An 18,862-nucleotide genomic window follows, 5' to 3' on the forward strand; every position below is an offset into this window, starting at 1 on the left:
AAAAGAGATTTGCCTTTCAATCATTTGATTAGAATCAGGTTTTTATATGTCCTGTTCCTTAAACACGGTATGAAACAGGAAACCTGAGACTTGTGCACCGACATTAACCTTCCAACAAAGCTGGTTTGCACTGATGTGTGTTCCGCTGCCTCATGCATGTGATAAACATTGTTTTTCTTCTTCCTGTTGGCCTGAGGGCAACAACATAACCCTGCTAACCACAGAAAATGAATAATGCATGTAGACCTACTGACTGATGAGTACCTCCCAACATGCTATAGTATGCCCCAACGGCAAAGTAACAACCTTCAGAGTAATATGAAGTAGATAACGACATATGCCAATACATCGTGCACAGCCAGTGATCATATATGTGACGGTTATTTAAAGTTATTCCAACATGCAAGATATATAACTACAAAACCTGGAGGCTATGTGTTTGAGTTGGCCGCTGTCCTTGTGAAGACTTGTTTTCCTTTCACTGTTGCATACATAGGACTGTGGTTAAGTTGTTATTGTCATGTAGGTGTGTAATTTAGTGTAACTTAACTAATATGCGGTGAAACCAATACTAAAGGTGGTGGTTTAATATTCACATGTGAGTGGGGATTGTTGTCCAAGACGTAAAATAGAGACTGTAGTTTCTTGTAGCTATTTTTAATATCTTAAATCCGTGGTCTGTCCCCTCCAGTTAATGTTTTTCGACAACATTAATCTCAACCTAATCTCTCCGTCCATCTTTGAAAAGTAATTATGTGGTTCAGTTTGATCTTTTCTCTAAAACACTCTCCACCCGTGCTGGCAGGGGGAGTGAGGAAACAAGACGGAACAGGTAGAACAGCCCCGTGCAGGTTGTGGATGAGCCGCTGATGGTTTTTACTTGAGTCTATAGGGACCTGACAGGTGGAAGCCTTAATGCAGACGGCTTCACACACACACACACACACACACACACACACACACACACACACACACACACACACACACACACACACACACACACACACACACACACACACACACACACACACACACACACACACACACACACACACACACACACACACACACACGCACACAAATAAACATAAACATAACCAAAACCCAACCTAATCCTTACCCTAACCATAAACTCAAATATAACCCTTACCCTCTCACACACACACACGCACACACACACGCACACACGCACACGCACACGCACACAGTCACGTGACAGAGGTGTGCATGTTTCTGCGCAGCGGGGTGGGTGTGTTTTGTCTGACAGGGTCACACCTGTCGGGCGGTGCCGCCGGCGGGATGTGTGTGTTTGTGTGAGTGTGTGTGAGTGTGTGTGTCTCTCGGGTGCTTCACTCCGTAGTGTGTGAGTGATCATGGAGCGCGGCGGGTCACAAGAGGAGCAGCGGACCTCATGAAGTTGTTGTCGGTGTCTGGAGACCTGCTGCCCGGCTGCTGCGACCCGAGGCTCCGGCTCCTGTCCCCCGGAGGGTGGAGAACTTCCTGAAAATACCGTGAAGTGTTCTGGTTCCCCCGGAGAGTTCTGGTTCCCTGGAGAGTTGTGGTTATTCCGGAGAGTTCTGGTTCTCCCGGAGTGTTCTGGTTCTCCTGGAGAGTTCTGGTTCCCTGGAGTCTCCTGGTTCCCTGGAGAGTTCTGGTTCCCCTGGAGTCTTCCTGGTTCTCTGGGAACATCTGGTTCTGGTTCTCCTGGGAACTTCTGGTTCTGGTTCCCCTGGAGTCTCCTGGTTCTCTGGGAACATCTGGTTCCGGTTCCCCTGGACTCCTGGTTCTCTGGAGAGTTCCGGTTCCCTGGATAGTTCTGGTTCTGCTGGAGTCTTCTGGTTCTGGTTCCCTGGACTCTCCTGGTCCCCGGGGAACTTCCGGTTCCGGTCATGGCTCTGTCCCAGCTCCAGTGTCTGGACGAGCAGCACGTGAACCTGCGGGTGCACGAGGCCAAGGTGAACTTCCTGTACTGTGAGGACCAGCGTCTCGCGCTGGAGGCTCTGCTGCAGGACGGGCGCGAGGCGCTGGGCGCGCTGCAGCGGGCGCGTGGCCTGCGCGGCTTCCTGTCCGACCCGGAGATGGAGGCTCTGTCCGCGGGGGTCCAGCCCTACGACCCGGGGGCGGAGCTGCTCCCCGGGGACCCGGAGGACGGAGACCCCCCGCTGTCCCTGCAGTACTGGCCCGAGCTGTCCGACACCTCCGTGCCGCAGATGGACCTGGGCTGGCCCGAGGCCGCCTCGTACCGGGGGGTGACGCGCGCCACCGTGTACGCGCAGCCCCCCATGGAGGGTCAGACTCACATCAAAGAGGTCGTGAGGAAGATGATCGCGCAGGCGCAGAAGGTACGTGAGGGGGGGTGCACACCTGGAGACACCTGGACACACCTGAGTGTTCTTCTATAGACAGATATAGATAGATGATGGATGGATAGATCAAAGATATACGAAGTATGAGATCAAAGCTGTACGTAATATTAAGACTTAAGCATTTAAATCAAGATTCAATCATCAGTGTAGGTTGTTTTAGGACATGTTATGAAATATTCATCTCTTCAACTGTCTCTGCTTGTTTTAGACCTATATAGAGTCCACTCCCCTCCTATCTGAAGGTACGTGAGGGGGGTGTACACACCTGGACACACCTGAGTGTTGTTCTATAGACATGTGGATGGATATAGATAGATAAGTGGATAGATCAAAGCTACACAGAGTATGAGATCAAAGCTGTACATAATATAAGATAATACTGGCGGGCATTGGGTCCTAGGGGTAGAGTGGTCGTCCTCCAACAAGAAGGTTTTCGGTTCAATCCCCACTCTCCCCCATCTGCTTGCTGAAGTGTCCTTGGGCAAGATAATGAATCCCTAAAAAATGGCCCCTCATAGATGTTGAATGCACTAATTGTAAGGCGCTTTGGATAAAAGGCATGTCATGTAATATAAAGAATTAAGCATTTAAATCAAGTTTCAATCATCAGTGTAGGTTGTTTAAAGACATGTTATGAAATATTCATCTCTTCAACTGTCTCTGCTTGTTTTAGACCTATATAGAGTCCTTATGAATATTCTGCTCTCCTGTATCTCTGCTGTATCGACCCTTCGCTCTTTGATTCTCATGACTTGCATCAAAGTCTGATCCTGTCAGCAAATGCAACTCTGTGCTCAGGTTCCTTTTAATGGCCTCCTAAATAGCCTCTTAATACCTTCATGGCTGTGGACTTTATCAGCTGTACCCATTCAAAATATGAACTGTGGTGTTCCCTGTGATCATCCTTGGCTCCGTGTGCGTATGAGGTCAGAGTACACAGAGCCAACCACATGGGACCATCTAGAGTAAAGTGCAACTTGCTTTATCAGACGTGTCGTGAGTCGCCTCCCACCGGCAGCACTGGAGCACTATTTGCTGGATGTCTGCATTTCTTCCAGGTTGCATGTGTGCGTCAGTGCGGCTGACTCATCGGAAGGTGCAAGTTTATGACACGTTTTATGCCTTAGCACCTGTTCTCAGAGGTGTGTGTGTGGTTCCCCTGGCGAGCTTCAGACAGGAAAAAACTCGCGAAACACTCGTAACATCTCAAACCGGTGGAACAACTTTAATTTGCTCTTTTTGGCAGAAGAGGAAACTATTGTACAACCTTTGAATGTACGAGTATAGTCACAGACTTCCTACTGCACAGTGATGAGGAAGCTGTGTGTGTGTATACATACATGTACAGCCCATATGAACTGTCCTGTGTGTTCTCCAGGTGATCGCAGTGGTGATGGATGTCTTCACTGACGTCGACATCTTCAGAGATTTGCTTGACGCTGGTTTCAAGAGGAGGGTTTCTGTCTACATCCTGTTGGAGCGCACCAGTCTACCTCATTTCCTGTCCATGTGTCAGAGGGCCAACATGCACGCGGGGCAACTCAAGGTGAGCTGCTACCACCACCCCCCCCCCCCAAACCCTTAATACTTTCTGCATATTGAGATGATTGAAAACGTCAAGGTTGTACTCAAAGCATAATCCATCAGAACTGTTTGTGGTCAGTAAATTACGCAGCAATTTTCCAAATGGATTCTTATGCTTCCTTTGTACAAGTGAAAATTATCATCTCCTGAGGACTAAACGTAATGGTAATGATTATTTGATGATGAAATGTTATAATTCCATATAGAGAAAGCAAATAAGTCACAAATAGAGAGCAACTCTTTGACCTGTGGTAAGTGGGGAGAACTCCCACGTGTTCGGAAACGCACCGAGACTTTATGTGAATATAAACCTTTCGTCCAAAACAACCTAATTTTGAGACATAAACACATCTGCAAATTAACTAATCTTGCGGAAAAAGACAAGAAAAGACACAATCCACTTGCGTCGATCCATGTTTTCATTCCTCTCTCACGAGCGATCAACCAACGATCAGCGAACCCTCCCATGGAAAAGCAAGTTGTGACATGTGAAGATAAAACAGTGTTGTCTGTTAAAAACAATTCTTAAGAAACAATTCACATTTGGTGCAAAGCCAACAATGTTCTTCTTAGTAGCCAAGAGCAGCAAATGAAAGTTAAAATGGTTTCCCTCTAACAGTGCAGTGTTGGGTCCGTACAATTCAGGCTTTTTGTCTTCCTGCCTCACTGTTGCTGAGTTGTCCTACTTTCTCCAGGGAGACAATTTAAACGACGCTTTATTCAAAGTGGTGATGATCATACGCTGCTTTTCATCTGTGTTTGGCAGCCGTGAGACACTGAAGATGCTAAACGCTGTCTTTAGGAGAACATAAGAGATGCAAATAAACCAGATTATCTGCACATGTACAAACACACGTTTGGTGACAGACTCACATATTTAAAGATTATGGAGATATAGTGTATAATGAAACACACAAGCTCTCTAAACTGAAACACAAAGGCAGTCAGAGCCGGACGGACATTCAGTACCATCTGGATCTGGGCTAAAGGTCAAACAACAGGAAATACCACAGTCGAGTGTGGAAGTTTGTGCTTAATAAACTGAAACATGCTTATGTGGCACATGACAGTTAACGCATGACGTGAAGTGAATGAGGCTGACGTTCGCAGAGATATTGTCTGGATCCGGTTATATACCATTTTCCTCCATAGCAAGTTTTTTTTGTCATTGAATAACATCTGACAAACAAACCCACAGACGATAATACAGCTGTGCAGTTCACATGTAGCCTGAAGGAGCCATAAAATATAGTAGTCACATTTTAAATAGCAGAATACTTAGATATTTAGAAAATATGTCACATCGCATATGAAGTGCACAACTGCACATAAATAATGGCAACAGCTGGCTGAACTTTATTTGTGGAGCCTCACTCACTCCCTCCCTCCCTCACAAAGCTGCATGTTAATAAACCGATTGAGTGGATTAATGGAGCGCAGTGAGGAGTTTGACTGCTGATAAACCGAGAGCATAATTCAGATCCTGGTCATATACTGTATGTGTGCCTGGGGTTTGCCCTTTAAAATACTGCAGAGATTCACTCTGCTGATAATGCGTATTTAATCATTTAGGTTGTTCATTTAGGATACATAGGTCCCTGACATTTGACACAACTTATCATTGAGGGAACTACGTGGTTTCCCGGAAAATTCGATCGCCCGGGGCACAGCTGGCGCAAAACTCCCCAAAGTAACAAGTCAGAGGCTGAGCTGCAGGTTGGAGAGGACAGGTGTGACAGCTTGAGAACCGCCTGACTTTTTTACTGTGAGTGGCAACAGAAGGAGCAGGTGGAGGAGATGATAGATAAGATGGGAGGAGGCGCAGATAAGTCTACGCCAGCAAAGAGGTGCCAGATTCCATTTGAGCGACGAGGTTCCTATAGGTATTTTACAGCTCTGTTCCAGTGACCTTTCAACCTAGTGTGTGCTCCCAGCTTAGTTTAAGTATTTTCACCAAACGGGTCATGTCTCATTTGACGGGGAAGCTGTTCTCTGTTGTTTGCTCTCTGGTTGTCTGTTCACAGACGAGATTCTTTGCATGACAGTGTAAGTGATCGTCATGCGCAGCTCAGAGCTGCAGAGACACACCCAGTAGAACAATTTGCTGATTTTTATCTAATCACCAAAGGAATGCACTGAGGGAAAGAGAAAGCAAAGGGTTGGGGTGGAGGGAGAAAATCAAGTATTTCTAAAGGGAGGGGGGCGGGGGGAAGCCATATAATGACTAAAATGCAGCATCAAGACAATTGCTGACATGAATCCTCAGGGCTCCTCGGAGACAACTCGCACGCGAAGCTGCGACTTCAAAGAAGAATCCTGAACCTCCGCCTCTGTCAAAATGTGCCGTCAATGTGTAAACTTACAACACCCAAAATAATGGTGGGGGGGGAATGCAGAACACAGTGGCGTTTACTGGGATTCTATTATTTACACCTTGTAGTATAATCGCTAGTTACCAAACATTTTGAAAACATGATGTGACCACGTTGTATTTCCAGTTTATGCCCCAGAGGATCACCGTATCTTTATGGGAAACCGGAGGCCACAGTGACTTGTCATTTCCTCCAGACTTCAGGACAAGGAGGCTGCGTGTTTCTCATGCCTGTGAAGGAGTCGTTAAACTGGGACATATTCTCTGGACCAATACAAACATCCTCATCAATGTCTGCCAACAGGCTCTTATCTGAAATCTTGTTTTAAGTACAACATTATACCAGCCAGTTGTTATCATGGATGTTAGTTAAATGTTACCACTGAAGATATTACTGTGCAATCTGTCTGAGTGCACAATGCAGAAAAGCAAATAGACAAATACGTGCACACGCCCAGATGCACACACACACACTCACACACACACACACACACACACACACACACACACACACACACACACACACACACACACACACACACACACACACACACAAAGGCTCTGCACACATGAAAAGAAACAGTTTGAACAGGCTTAGTGAGCAAATACTTTACATCATATCATCCCGTGATTAAAGTTAACTGATGTTTATGGAAGCAGCCCACATTTTTAAACAGTTCAGTTTCTATTTTGCTTTCCAATGCAACCATAGGACATAAACAGTGGGCCGGGCATGGATCCCTGTGGGTCAGAAAGAGTTTTTATTTGTATAAACCCTGACCGTTCGTTAATAAATATTCAAAAGGGAAAACAAGGTCACTAGATAAAATGAAAGGAAGTCATTTTAGTTCCTTTCCTGCTTGAAACTTGATGTTTGTCGTGATTGTATTAATTGGCGTTTATGTTGTGTAACCTTTTTGCAGATCACAGACAAATTTACGCTTTGTGTGTGTGTTTGTGTTACAGCACCTTCGTGTTCGCTGCTCAGAAGGAACAGAGTTCTGCACTCGGTCATGCTCTAGGGTCAAAGGGCAACTGGGACACAGATTTATGTTCATCGACGGAGACAAAGCTTTGTCGGGGTCGTACAGGTCAGTGTCCTTCGTGTGTGTGTTTGTGCGACGAGTGTGAGGGAGGAGATAACGTATGAAAGACAATGGGCGAATGAAAGATTATCCCTGTGTGCTCCACCTGCCTGTCGTCTGTGAGCGTTCAATCGACAGATATGAATAAAGAATGCACCGTCTCTTAATCTGTAGTGCTCACTGCAAACGAGATGAACTGGTTGTAAATGTATCGGGTGCACAAGAGAAATAAATGCATCTACACTGGAGTTTACATTTGGCTCTGTACTCCTGGTTAGATGAAGGCCGTGAACATCCACATCACACATACACATGTATAGTCCCCCAGTCTCAGGGAGCGGAAAATGAAGGGACGATTAAACATTACTGAAAATCCTAAAACATAAAGTAATCTTTTCTATACGTCAGTGATGTTTGACATCTGTATCTCTGACACTTTAATTGCACAGTAATTGCTTGACAGTTCTGTAACAACAGGAAATGTGTCACTTGACACCTGCTGCATTCCAATCAGAATACGATCAGCCAACTTGTGTTACTGCTGTTTGCTCTGCCTCAGTATCATGTCAGTGAAGAGTCATTTGTTTTTTTCCTGTCATGTAGTTTCACCTGGATGTCATCGCGGCTGGACAGGAACCTCGTCACCGTGGTAACGGGCCAGGCAGTGGACTCCTTCGACACGCTGTTCCGCTTCCTCTACGCGACCTCCAGCTCAGTTGACCTCCGGCCGGTTGCCACGGACCCGGAACTGGAGCCCGAGCCCATCCGACAGCCGGCCCCAGTCGCCCCTCCGTCTGCTGCTGATTTAAGGAAAATGTACAACCCTAAATATGCCGTGCTCATGGCAGGGAACCCCACTATGAACCCGCCCACTGGTCCCAAAGAGCCCCAAAAATCTGAGAACCCTGAAGTCCCAGGAAGTAAGAAGAGGGGGCAGCGGAAGATCAGTAAAGAGGCTTCACAGGAGGCTCCTCCCCTCCATCCTGGACTTTCCCATTTAGAGAAGGCGAACTTGATCTCATACATACCGACCTGGCCAGAGCCGGACCCCGCTAGTGATGTGATTGGATTCATTAACGTCCGGGACAGCAGCAAACCAATTCAGGTCCATCTGCAGCGAACCGAGAGGTTTGAAACCAGCCAAGCAGTCCGGTTCAGCAGTCCGTTCAGCATGCCCAAGGAAATCCTGCCAGAGGTGGCCCAGCTCAGACAGTCGACTCCTAATCAAGAGGAGACACACAAGGCGACACAAAATAAAGCAAACGCTGAAGAGTGTGTGGTGGACGGTAATCAGGCAACACGACCCAGTGCAGCACCTGAAGAGAAATCACCCACATCGGGGCCGAAGTCGGAACCTGTCAAAGACACAAATCAGGCTCTCGACACAGTAAGTGAACTGCATTCAAACACACCCACCAACCGAGGTACGGGTCACAACACCACACCTCACCTCAGTGCACACACACCCTCTGCATCCAGCAGCAACACATCCCCTCCCAACACTGGCAGGAGTTCACACAGTGCACAAACTTTAACGACAAGCAGTCCCGAGCCGCGGTCCCTCCCTGGATCCAACGCTGAGCAAGGAGCAGAAACGAGTTTAAACAAACAGAGCGCAGCTGTGCAAGGGACACACACCCTGCAGTTGGGTGACTCTGAACAACACACACAAACAAAGACAGAGGTGTTACAGGCGGATTCCCACGCGCAGCCACACAACTCCTCTGAAACACCTAACGTCCAGACTTCCACCTCCTCTGCTTCTCCTCCACCTGTCACTTCCACCTCCCTCTCTAAAGAACTCCACACGGCCTCTACTGCAGTGCACACAAGGACAGCTACCAGTGTTTGTATTTCTGTTCCCTCCATTCCCCCTCCTATCTCTTCTTCCACAACTCTACAGCCTCCCCTCCCTGCGTCCTCTGCCCCCCCTCCTTCGTCCCCGGCTGCACCCATCCCTAAACCTCGCACTGTCCATCTGGTTATCAATAGCGGTCGCACCATTGACGGCCATGAGCAGCCAGAGATCAGTGTTGTCAGTAGACCGGGGACCCCGGTCAGGAAATCCGAAAAAGAAACGCCGCCACAAGGAAAAGAGCCGGAGAGCGTCCAGCAACCGCAGAACAACAGTGGAAGCAAAACAGGAGCTGGAGAAAAGGCTGGGAACATCCAAAGTATAAAAGGAAATCCCAAAGAAGCTCCACAACAGAAGCAGAATGCCACTTCCCAGGAGACGAAGGATGCCGTAACAGATGGACCACACGGTGACAGAGAAGCAACACAATCATCCTCCGAAGCCAAACATCGAGTTCAGTCCGACGGTTCGACTGCTGATGCACCGAAGGTACCGAGTGTAAATATTCAAGAAATAACTCCGAAAGAAGTTGAGCCCGAGAGTTTGACGCCATCAGGAAGCAAAATCCCCCCGAAGAAGGAGAGTGGACGTGCAGCCGCAGAACAGACCGACACCAAGGCCCCAGAGAAAACCTCAGATTTCACCGAAGTGCCGAATGACAAAGGTGAAAATGTGGTACAGGGCAGAAAATACCTCGCAAGAGCACATGAACCTCAGAGAATATTATACTGTGAAGTGAACGCGCCTGAATCTGCCGCGATTAACGCACATGTACCCAAAGACAGTCAGCAAGGTAGAAGCCCGGGTGTCGCAGCAGCAAACCACATACACATTAAACCACAACAGAACACACACATCAGTATTACCGCCCTAGAATCCCAGCTGACCCCCAGAGCACAGGGAGGGTCACACACCAACACACAAGTGACAGCTGAGCGAGAGTTGCTCCCAATTATTTCTCCCGTACGCACGCCAACTCCGGACGGATCTCTTCCGCGCACGCCCACCCCGGACTCCAGAACGCACACTCCAGACCCCCGGGCGTACACACCAGACTCTCAGACCCCCACGCCCGACGGGTACATGTCCCCGAGGGACGACTCCAACCTCTCCACCACATCGGACGAGTATTACGAGTGTAGCAGTTCTCCTCTACACGACCCAGTGTTCGAGCGAGCGGGTTTCCACAACCACGGGACGACAGCGGATCCCGATAGCTCCACCCTCTCAAATGGACCGACGTGTACTGCTGCTAGTCCAGTGCACGTGAATAATACGACTTGGGCGGAGAATGACGCCGACAAAAATGAAAAGATGATCAAACTCAGTGTTACAGAGAGACCAGACGAGGAGCAGGTGGAGGACGACGCAGCACTGAGACCCAGCGGGGGGGACGGGAGAGACAGACCTCAATCACCCAGAGAGGCTGAGAGACAGAAGGTATGAAAACAAAAGATGTTTCCATCCTTTGTTCAAATGTATTCTCTGTTCATCTCAACACATTTTCATTTTTCCAAACACAATCAGTGACATAAAGGTCAGACATAGGTCACGGTTGATCCACTTTTTAAAAATCAATAACAACAATATCTCATCACAAAGGTATATCAACCTGTCGGTGTGTCTTTGAAAAACCTTTTGCAGTTTGTTTCATCAATTTAATGATCAAGCATCAAGTGTCAAAGATGTTTTAATCTGGCCGGCAGGGGAAATAAAGAGGCCTGAATATAAAAACTTCATCTTCGATTTTTGGTTTTCTCCCAACACTCAACTTCAAAGGATAAAGAAATACAGTTTAAGATTTTAATAGTCAAGTTTTAGAGAACAGGTTAGAAGGTACAACTCGCACTTTAATATACACAGGATTTTCCACACGGTCTTAAAAGCTAGAATTTTAGGCTTGAATACATTAAAATTTCACATACTTGCATCGTATGTATGTGAAATCCTGCTTTAGTCCTGCTTAAAAATTGTATTGTTTTTTTGTATTGATTGTGATGTCAACGCTGTAATAAAACTGCAAACAAGAGCTTGGTTTTGTTATTTTGATGTGTGACTATCACAGTACAACCGTCTTGCCTCTGGGAAAGAAGATAGATACCGGATGTAATAATTGATAAGCCAGGGTTATTCTCTACTTCTCCTTCACATTTTCAATTATAGTGAAGAGTGAGTAGTTCTGGGACGATACTTGAATCATCTTGGTGTTCAAAAGGTCTTAAAGTGAACTCGAAACCCTGAACATAGACTGTTCCATAGATTGTGATTCTAAAGGGTGAGGCCAGGTGAGGATAAAGACTGGAATCCAGGGGGAACATTCTGACCTACATTTCCCTGATCAACATGTATTATCTCGTGTGATTTATCAGTACAGAAAATCTTAAGAGTACAATCAACAAACTGGTTGTGCCAGGCTGTGTTTTGGTAAGAGGAGTAACTTCCTGGAGTCTTTGCTGTTTGCATGGCATCGCCTCCCAACTGCCACATGGGCTGCTCCCTTCAGACCGAGTCAGGAGAACTGTCTCACCCTGTTTGTGACTGAGCTAAGCTACGTTAGCTAACCCATGAGAGTAGTATCAACATTTTCATTCAACATTTGGTTTGAAACCGAATAAGCATCTTCCCTAAATTACCATTTATTCTTATTGTATTTACTTATTTAAAAATTAACCATTAGAGTTGGCTTATCATAAGTGACAAGTTGGTTTCATTGATATAACATGTATATCTAGTCTTATCATTAATAATTCATTAGGAGAGCCAGTAAATATTCATTACTTTTGAGCCACAGAGGCGTCTGTGTATTACACATTACCAGATTACAGTTGAACCACGAGATCTGTCTGTCTGTCGCCCGTCTGTCTGTCTGCCCATTCAATCTCTCCATCGATCTATCATGTATGAGACGCACTATACTATCTTAGCATTCCTGTGTGTGTCTGTGTGTGTGTTTGGTATTTTGAGTATGCACCAGCGGAGCGTCCCTAAGTTGAAACACACGACACTTCTTCTTCATTATTGAACAAGAAGAGTGCGTGTGTGAATTAAAGTGACACATTTAATGAAGCGTCACACAAGCTCGCTCTGATGCAACTTTAACGAACGTGCAAAAGTCTGATCTCCCCTAACTCTCTCACTCGGGCCTGAATTTACACCTTTTTTTTTAAGTTAGTGAGGTGCTAGTGGCACGTTTTGACTCAGGTCCGTCATGTAATATTAAAAAGAAGTGATAATAAAACAGAGCTCATATTTGCAGCCACATACGTCTCGTTTTCCATTTGCAGCAAATCTTTTATGTCACAGAGAACTTCTGACACCTCTTCTCTTCTTTTATCCTAGTCTCCGAGACCACAGCAGCAGGATGGAGGTCCTTCTCCTCACAGACCACCCAGACCTCCACCAGTGGGTGCTGTCGGTTCTGCGACTGGGCGGAAGCAGGTGGAGGTTCCCAACATCGAGAGCAGGATGAGGACCGGACAGTTGCAGAAGCAGCTTCCCAACCCAAGAGCCCCGGCCCCTGGTGTCAACACGCACTGGAACACGCAGTCCCATCTCCGTCCTCACTCTCAGAACCAGGAGGAGTCTGTGCAAGGAGCCCTCAGGCAGGAGGAAGGAAAGGCTCCGTTTACCCTCACCTTGAGCAAGATGTACAACTTGACGGGACTGAAGGACAACATGAGCAAGCTGCCCGCTCAGGGCAGGGGAGGCAGCGGCGGCCGTAAGAGCACCTACTAGTCTGGTCATCTTCCGGAGAGAAAAGACATCCGGCCTGGAAATGTAAAACTATAAAAACTGACCCCCATATGTTCAAGAAGAAGCTTTACAAAGTCAGGACTTGACACAGTAAACACACAATGAAAGAAATTGCCAAAAGAACAGTTTTCTGTCCTGTGGAGATTTGGCTCTGCATCATGTCTTTGCTCTCGGCTTCTGCTGACTGAGTGACTGACTCAACTCTGAACTCTGACCCCTGACCTGTGGGTTTAACCTGCTCTTGTCCTGCTTGTTTGATGGAGAACACATTTTAAAGGGACAATGTGTAAGAATGGGGTCGACTGTCGAATCCTGATGCTGCGTTCACACTGAACACGATGCAAATATTCCACGTATCGAGATTACATACACAGTCAATGAAAATCCACGGTTGGACGCGTTATGCAATGATGGAGCAGAACAGCTGAATAATCAGTTTTTATTGGTTCCTGATGAACCCAATAAACTCAAATGATCCCGTGGTGTGAGTTGCTCGTTTAGGGCTCCACAAAAATGTGTCTCTCGTTAGCTTTGAACGCACCTTTACTCCAAACAACAAGATGGCAGCCTTTTACCAGCAAAATGCACTTTTGGTTTCCTCCTCTCTTCTTTTCCCTTTCGTCGGGCTGCCCCCTGGACCTTTTGTGCACATCTCACTGTGCACCTCTCATTCCTTATCTGCCACATTAGTACCTGCTGCATGCATGCTTTGTGACTGGGCTCACTATCACCTCTTGAGGTACAAAGTTATATTGCGAGAGAGAGAGAGATACTTGCTGTTTAGCCACACGCTCACGTCGACAACAGGATGTCTACTGCACATGTTCCTGGAGTATTCCACTAGAGGGCGCACCACAAAACTAAGACTGTGGTACTTCCAAATTTACAGTTGTATGCACCAAACGGACACAGGGTACGCGAGGCAGCCATGACGTGCGCGTGTGGTTAAAGGCAGATTATCTCCATCCTTACACTGTGTGAACACATAGAAAACAAGTTTATGTTGTGTTTATTTATGCTGAATGACCCACATTTGTATCATAACAAATCGAAATCTGCATCTGTATATTAAAAGTTTAACATTCTTTATTTGAGGGTTAAAAGTGCCCATGGAAAAAGTTGTCTTATTGATTTTTACTTCTGCATCCTTGTCCTTTTATTAAGGCTGTTTTGTAGTTTTTCCATTTTGTTCTCTACATCGAAACACTCAAGGAGTCGGGTCGTTGATTTATTCTTTGTTTACACAAAATCTCATTTACATTCAAAATGCCTATTTTGCTTGGAAGACAGAGTCCCAGTGTCTGTGGCCAAAACAGAACTTCAGGGTCACAGTGAACAGGACGGAGTTGGTGCCCGGAAGGTTCAGACGTCCTGCAGATTGTGGTAAAGAACCTTGAGTTTCCTCCGAGGACAAGAAACAAATATACTAAAAAACATGTCAGACAGTGAAACTATCGGGTGAGAAAACATGAGATGTTGTTGGACGCTCAATTTGTGCAGTAGCTGAATAGTTGTGTATTTTCTTCTGAGCCATTGACTGTAGTGATTCTGTTAATATGTCCTTGCAGCTGCTTGTGCAATGTGTTCTCTCTGTTTCTCTTTTGATTCATTGCACTAATTTATCTCTCTACCTGACGTCGATCAAACCTCAAAGCAGAAGACGAGAAGAGGGACTGCCTGTAATCTCCAGACATCTTTCACATCCCGTTACAATTCTGCAAATATCATCTACGTCAGACACGGTTGTGAGTCATTAAAACTCCTGTAGTAACAGCTTGAGCTGTGAGGGAGAGCTGTAATGATTTATTATCGCTCTTCACAGAAATATAACCTTTAACATTTAATGATTAAAGTTGTCATCCTGTGGTGTGAAATCGGTGACACATGAGGTGACACGTGATGCGGAGGGGAAGAGGAGGAGAAAAGTAAGTCAGTAAATTCGAACCAGACAAGATCGTTTAACATCTCAAAATGCTGCAACAATGGTGGATAATATCTGTTTTACTACAACTTGGCGACTATAAATGAGTTCTGAGAAATAAAACAGCCTTGAGAAACGATATCTTGAATTTATATTTTGGATACAGAGAAAAATTGTTTGTGGAGTGTGTTGACCAAGAAGTGAAGGGTCAATATAAGTTTGCAGACTTTTCCTGGAGATGAGAAACCAAAGACGTTGTGTAGAACTGTATTCCGAAAAAAATATCATAGTCATATAGACGAGAAATGAAATATGCTTCATGGGTAGTTTTCTGGGTCACACATCCCGATTTAGAATGAGTCAGACACACACTCATATCACTGGGAGGATGTGGGGGAGTTGGGAGCAGTGATTGAGATGCAGAGAGATGGAGAAACAGAGAGACAACATATCCCTTCTCATCTGAAGTGAGATGCAGAAAAACTGAACAAAGCAAGATGCAGAGGAAGATGGAGAAACAGAGATAGACGGGAGGAGACAGAGTGTGGCCCGGCTCGCTGAGTCGGCTCAATAAATAAATCCTTGTGAGCTAGTTTTACACTTTAAATGATTATTTGAGTAAACATAGCGGATTTATTTGGTAAAGCTGATCTTTATTCCTGGTATTACCACTTGTTTCTACTAAAAGTTTTAATGTAATAAGGGTTTGATTTTTAAAAAAACAGTGAAAGGAATTTCCTAAAGCATCTGGGTGCTGTAGTTTTGTTACAAAATACCAGTTCAAATGTTTTTTGTATCAGTTTTGCTGTAAATATACACATTTAAAGACGTGTACACATAAAGATACACATACAGATTTAAAAATACTGTAAATTGTTTAAGTAAATTGCTCAAACCAAACAGGTTTATTCAGGTGGGAGGTGGGGGGGCTGGAATGCTGTGACAATGAGGCCACTGAAGCGGCATCGAAACTGGAAAACCAAGACACTGAAAAGTGTCGTGGCAGCTTGCAGGCGCTGCAGGGCTGTAGAGATGTACAATGGTTTTATCACCTGGCCGCAGTTAGTCGGATTTCCTCGGGAAACAAAGTCCACACCGTGCATTCAGGTGCCGACTGCAAAGAAGCTCACGCAAACACAAGTCTCTCACGTAGCCTCTCTCACGTGCTCTGGAGGCCACACAGTTTATAACACCAGCTGACAGAGTGTCCAGGAGGCTTAGAGAGGGAGTAGAGACAGTGTGCAGCGAAGACACAGTTCCCCCCAGATAGTCAAGTATATTCAGAGGAGTGTAACCCTCAGCCAAGGCCCAACACCCCCCTCAAGAAGCCACATTTAAATTCACCACACTCACTAATATCAGTCGAAAGTTATTGTGTTCTTCCCTGACCCCATATCGCATCCTTCCACCAAGTTTCGTGTCGATCCTTTCAGTCGTTCTTTGCGTAATCTTACTAACAAACTTACAGACAGACAAACAAAGAAAGAAACGCAGACAAAAACATGACCTCCTTAGCAGAGGTAATAAAATTATTTTAAAGCTGCACCTCACCCAAGAGAACTATGCCTATGGATCCAGGGGGGAGGGTGTGAGAGGTGGTGAACACATTTCACGAGCAGTGAGGAGCATCAGCTTGTTTAGAGGCCTGTGCTTTGTGCCAACTTTAGTCGTTAATGTATTTTCTAACGCGTGATTATTTGTTTTCGTGCTATTTTATGGAAGGTGGAGATTCCATTAAACTTGTGATTAAGCAGCAAAATATTCAAACTGGGAGTTTTATTGTTAGTTCGTATTTACTTCCTAAAAGACAATTTTTGAGTTTATTATTTCAAGCGTCTGGAGGTTTACATTCAGAGTCGGGTAGAAATTAGTCACAAACTCTGCTGAGGGAATTCAGAGGAAAGTAGAACGGCGCTCGGAGAGAAGACATTTCATAAAGTGCACACACTCATCGATATCAGGCCTGAAGTCACACCTTAATTGCAACTTTAAAGAGTGAAAGTGAAAAGAAATTCCTGGATCGACCTCCTGATCCGGATCCAAACCAAAACGCAATGGGTTCTAAACAGGTAACCTCCTTGGCGACGATAAGTAGCCGGGCACTCGGAGAGCATGCACCCCCCCACCCGGGCTAACGCCCTGTCTGCCTGTGTTAAAGAAAGTGAAAAAGTGATTCCAGGATCCGCCCTATTCATCGAATCTGCTACAAAGGTTAATGGGTTCTTTATTGGCCAATACCGCACCTTTCCACTCATAAATCAGTCAAATTGGTTTGGAAGATTTCTTGTTATCCTGCTCACAGACAAAGAAAAGCAATGAAAACATAACATTCTTGGCAGAGGCCACAGGACTGAGTGTAACTGACACAGCGACACAACTCTCATGCTAACGTTGCTGACATCGCACCAACAACTCACTGGCAAACTAGAAAGTTAAATAAAGAAATGTACGTTTACTGGACACACAAGTGGGACACTGGTACCGAACTAGTTGATATTTCATTTAAAAAATAGGGGTCACCATTGTTGTTTACGTCTCAATGCAGTCTGGGTAGTGATGTGAAATTGTTGCATTGATCTCCGTCCTATTCTCTAGAACCGAAGCATACATGACATTTAAGCTTTAAATGTCTGAGTTTAAATGGCTAGCTTACTTTAAATCACTTACTTCACCTTTAAAGGACCTGAAATTGACTTCAAGGAAAAATGTAATATTATAAATTACACTCTGTGGTGCTAGTTAGTATCTGCAACATGTATTAAATAAGTAGCATTACTTGCTTTATTATATTGGTTTACTGAATAGCCCTGAAGAAAAGTAGACGAAATAAACTTCATTTCCTTTTTGAGGGGAAAGAAAAAGTGACGCAATGGCTTTCATAAAATGACAGATGTGTCTGAATAGGAATAAAAAAAAGTAATAATAGTAAAACTCTGTTTCTTTTCCGCCTTCAAGGAACTCTCACATACCGCTTAGGCTTCTGTTGTGAAAGTGAATACCAGGCTTTGTAAGATGAGTTGGGAATTTGCTGCCATAACAAAGTGAACAAGAGAAAAAATGATTTATTAGATTGATTAATTATTGGTGCAACCCAACCTTTGTTTTTTACAGAACCGTTCAACTATAGGGAGCCGTCCAGCCGCAGGGCGACTGACACGTCAGCCCTCGGCTAGAGAATGTCAAGACGCCACTTTGTGCGTTGAGCCACGCCTGCTCGGAGACGATGGAGAGTCGGCTCGCTCTGACGTCTGCAGGTTAGCCCGGGGCTACCTGGCACATTCAGACAGACACTTGGGATGTCTTTGTTGTTTTGTGTTATTGAAAAGCGGTGGTGTTGAAAGATGATATTTCAACAACGGCAGCTGCAATACACAAGATGTGCCGGGTGCCAACCAGGGAGGAGGGATATTCAGATCTGTTGAGGCAGAGCAGCAGGTAGGAGAGAGGTTTCTCTTACACACATACACACACACACACACACACACACACACACACACACACATACAAAGACAGGGTCCACTCCTTGCTCTGGCATGCAACAGATTGTTGGAGTGGCATTTAATTAATCCTGCCAGAAAAGGTTAGGAAAGAGAAGAGAGGAGGGAAGGAACACAATTAAAGACCTAGAGAGAGAGACAGAGAGACAGAGAGAGAGAGAGAGAGAGAGAGAGAGAGAGACACTGTTCTCTCTGTTCTGTTTGCCAAGAGAGAAACTATTAATTTCATGAAAGCTCCTCAGCTCAGCTTCACCATTTACACACTCGAAGTCAGTGTAATTTCTGCAAAACAAAGTTGATTTAGAACGATTTGCAGCAACCCGGGTCGTCCGCTATTCAGAGGGTTGGTGGTTCGATTCCGGCTCCTCCAGTCTGCATTCTGAAGTGTCCTTGGGCAAGGCACTGAACCCCAAATTGTCCCTGACTTTGG

At 45.5% G+C, this 18,862-nt stretch overlaps 1 protein-coding gene across 2 annotated transcripts; it reads left to right on the forward strand.

Moving 5' to 3' along the window:
• Positions 1 to 1,290: 1,290 nt before the first annotated feature.
• On the forward strand, positions 1,291 to 14,132 carry LOC133023112 (protein FAM83G-like). Of its 2 annotated transcripts, none has more exons than XM_061090059.1 (5): positions 1,291 to 2,342; positions 3,745 to 3,912; positions 7,288 to 7,412; positions 8,010 to 10,701; positions 12,601 to 14,132. In XM_061090059.1, exons 1-5 carry the CDS (start codon positions 1,890 to 1,892, stop codon positions 12,994 to 12,996), a joined length of 3,834 nt encoding a protein of 1,277 aa, XP_060946042.1. In that variant the 5' UTR covers positions 1,291 to 1,889; the 3' UTR covers positions 12,997 to 14,132. The 2 variants fall into 2 exon arrangements, with proteins under 2 accessions (XP_060946042.1, XP_060946043.1); XM_061090060.1 differs by having other exon boundaries at positions 8,010 to 8,793.
• Positions 14,133 to 18,862: the final 4,730 nt, after the last annotated feature.

The sequence above is a fragment of the Limanda limanda genome, chromosome 17, assembly GCF_963576545.1.
Source record: "Limanda limanda chromosome 17, fLimLim1.1, whole genome shotgun sequence".
Classification (NCBI taxonomy): Eukaryota; Metazoa; Chordata; class Actinopteri; order Pleuronectiformes; family Pleuronectidae; genus Limanda; species Limanda limanda.

Bases quoted from the DNA above. Each gene is read 5' to 3' on its own strand.
- LOC133023112 (XM_061090059.1), top strand. From the start codon at position 1,890: ATGGCTCTGTCCCAGCTCCAGTGTCTGGACGAGCAGCACGTGAACCTG. The intron at 2,343-3,744 runs GTACGTGAGGGG...TGTGTTCTCCAG, and splicing joins TGATCGCGCAGGCGCAGAAG to GTGATCGCAGTGGTGATGGA. The intron at 10,702-12,600 runs GTATGAAAACAA...CTTTTATCCTAG, and splicing joins GAGAGGCTGAGAGACAGAAG to TCTCCGAGACCACAGCAGCA.